Genomic DNA, 2,212 nt, shown 5'->3' on the forward strand with positions numbered 1-2,212 from the left:
GGCAGGGGACGGGACAGGAGGGGGGACCCGGCGCGGGGCCCCGCGCTGCCGGCGCCCCGCGGCTTCCCCCGCGGCTTCCCCCGCGGCTTCCCCCGCGGCAGCCCTCCTCCGCGCTGCAGAGCAGCCGCCCGCGCCCGCGTAACCAGCGGCCGGCTCCTGTCGCCTGCTTTCGGTGGTGCGCGCTCAGCCACACGCGGCGATTTAACCGCGGAGGGGGTGCCGTGTCCCCGCGTAACCGAACACGAAAATGCTCCGCAGCCCGGTCTTCCCCGCTGCCGTCGCCCTCGCTGCCGGCGGACGGTGCGTTATTAAGCGAACGTAGCGCAAGATTACTTTGCACCCGACAGCGCTCATCTTTTCGTCAAAAATAACACTTTTCCATTTGGACCCTCCTATTAGGGTCTGAATAAACCGGCGAGCTGAAMAGACAGCAGACCACTTGATTCCAATCAAATCAATACTTTTCAAACCTGCTTTTTAGCGCAATTATGCTCATTTCCATTTTGTTAACCTTTGACTTTTTATGCACTAACAATTAACAGTATTTGTCTATGCGTGACACTTTGAATGAATCTCCCCAAAACAATGGCCTGGTACAGTTTATTCTCTACTGTTCCCTTCTGCGAGAGGAGTTTGGCTCTGACAAGCAGTTACAACTGTGCTTTAACCCGTTACAACTACTAGCAATGACTCATTAACAACTCACATATAAAAATAAAAATCATGTGAAAATAAATAAATAAATAAATAAATAAATAAATAAAAACGCGTCTATACCTGAGTGAGACAGATTGGAGAATACATCATGACTTCGCTTTGAGAACACGCTGCCCGGAGAGCCCCTAAGAAAAGCCTCAAAAAGGAATAATTTCATCTATTCATTTTACAGTCATCTGAGACTCAAGGAAGATGAAATCAATCAGGACGGGGCTCTGCCCTGGATCACCACAACTTCACAACAAACCCCAGTCCTCCTTAAATAGCCAAAGATTCAAGTTCACTCCGTGTGCTAGATTTCCCGGGGTGAAATCCAATCTACACTTTTAACCCTCTTGTAGTCGGCGGCGCAGGAGTCTTGCTTTTGCTGCTGCTGCTGCTGCTGGTTGTTTTGCAGATGAGGGGGGGGAGGACTCGAGGGGGGTGGGCGGGAGGATTTTTTGTTTGGCCTTTTTTTTTTTAATTTTTTTTAAGAAGTTGGTGGTGGGTTATTATGGCACTGTCACCACGCTCTCGAAAAGTTCAAGGTTACAGCCCGAAGCAGAGGAGGAAAATCCCGGAGTGATGGCAGGCGAAACTTTGCACGGCAGCGACCATGTGTGCGGGAGCGAGCCGGAGCGAGAGTGTGCGTCCCCAAGGGTGGAAAATGCTCCGCAGCGCGCAATCTCCGGGCTCCTCTCGCGGCAGCCTCAGCCTCCTGCTCCCGCTGCCTATCCGCTCCCTCCTCCCTCCCGCCCTCTCTCTCCTCTCCCTCTCTGCGGGCAATGTTAAGAGACTGCTTTCCAAACGCCCACTATAATAAAAATGATCTCTTGAAAATTCAGACGATAAATCTCTCCCTCTCTCTCCCTCCCTGTTTGCTCGCGCGCCTTCTCCCCCCTCCCTCTCTCTCACAGTTCAAAACTTGGAAGTTGAAAAATTCACCGGTTACACCCTCCGGACCCCGTTCCAGCTCTCCCCCCAAATGAGACTTAAGGATTTTTTTTTTAATTATTTAATTACACAATCATCGCTTACACTCCTCCTCCTCCTGCAAACACATTCCTTTTCCAGCAGATCCCCCTCCCCTGCCCTCCCTCTTTATTAATCACCACCTAACCCTGCAGAAGGAACTACCACGTTTTGCAAACATCCCTCATCTTCCCTCTCTCCTGGTGGGAGAAAGTTGAAGGGGGGGGGCAGGAGGAAGCGGGGGGGTCGCCATCTGCATGAGGTTTCTTCTCCGTGCCCTCCTCTCGGGGTAGGATTTTGTCACCCCGACTGCCCCACATCCCCGCTCCCCCCTCCCCCGGGCGGCGGCGGGTAGCGGGCTCTGGTTTCGGCCTCCCGGGGCGGCTTTGGCCGGGGGGGCCGGAGCCCGGGGACGCGTCTCTCCGCAGCGGGCAGGCAGGGAAGCAGGCAGGGAAGGGCAGGCGGAGAGGGAAACTTCTCTCCGCGCCCGCCAGAAGGGCCGCGGCGCCGGCGGGGGCCCGGTGCCCCATGCGGGGCGGCCGCG

At 54.9% G+C, this 2,212-nt stretch overlaps 1 protein-coding gene across 4 annotated transcripts in view; it reads right to left on the minus strand.

Annotated features, from left to right (window-relative positions):
- The window catches only part of NFIB (nuclear factor I B), a 169,547-nt gene extending 168,488 nt beyond the window's left edge, over positions 1-1,059 (minus strand). For 2 of the 4 annotated variants that reach the window (XM_026073520.1, XM_026073518.1), the window contains exon 1: positions 778-807. In XM_026073520.1, the coding sequence (XP_025929305.1) occupies positions 778-807 (30 nt within the window). Of the gene's footprint in view, positions 1-777 lie in introns of all 4 variants that reach the window. The other 2 variants (XM_026073519.1, XM_026073521.1) reach the window with 2 other exon arrangements.
- Positions 1,060-2,212: the final 1,153 nt, after the last annotated feature.

The sequence above is a fragment of the Apteryx rowi genome, unplaced genomic scaffold, assembly GCF_003343035.1.
Source record: "Apteryx rowi isolate R43461 unplaced genomic scaffold, aptRow1 scaffold_37, whole genome shotgun sequence".
NCBI classification, from domain to species: Eukaryota; Metazoa; Chordata; class Aves; order Apterygiformes; family Apterygidae; genus Apteryx; species Apteryx rowi.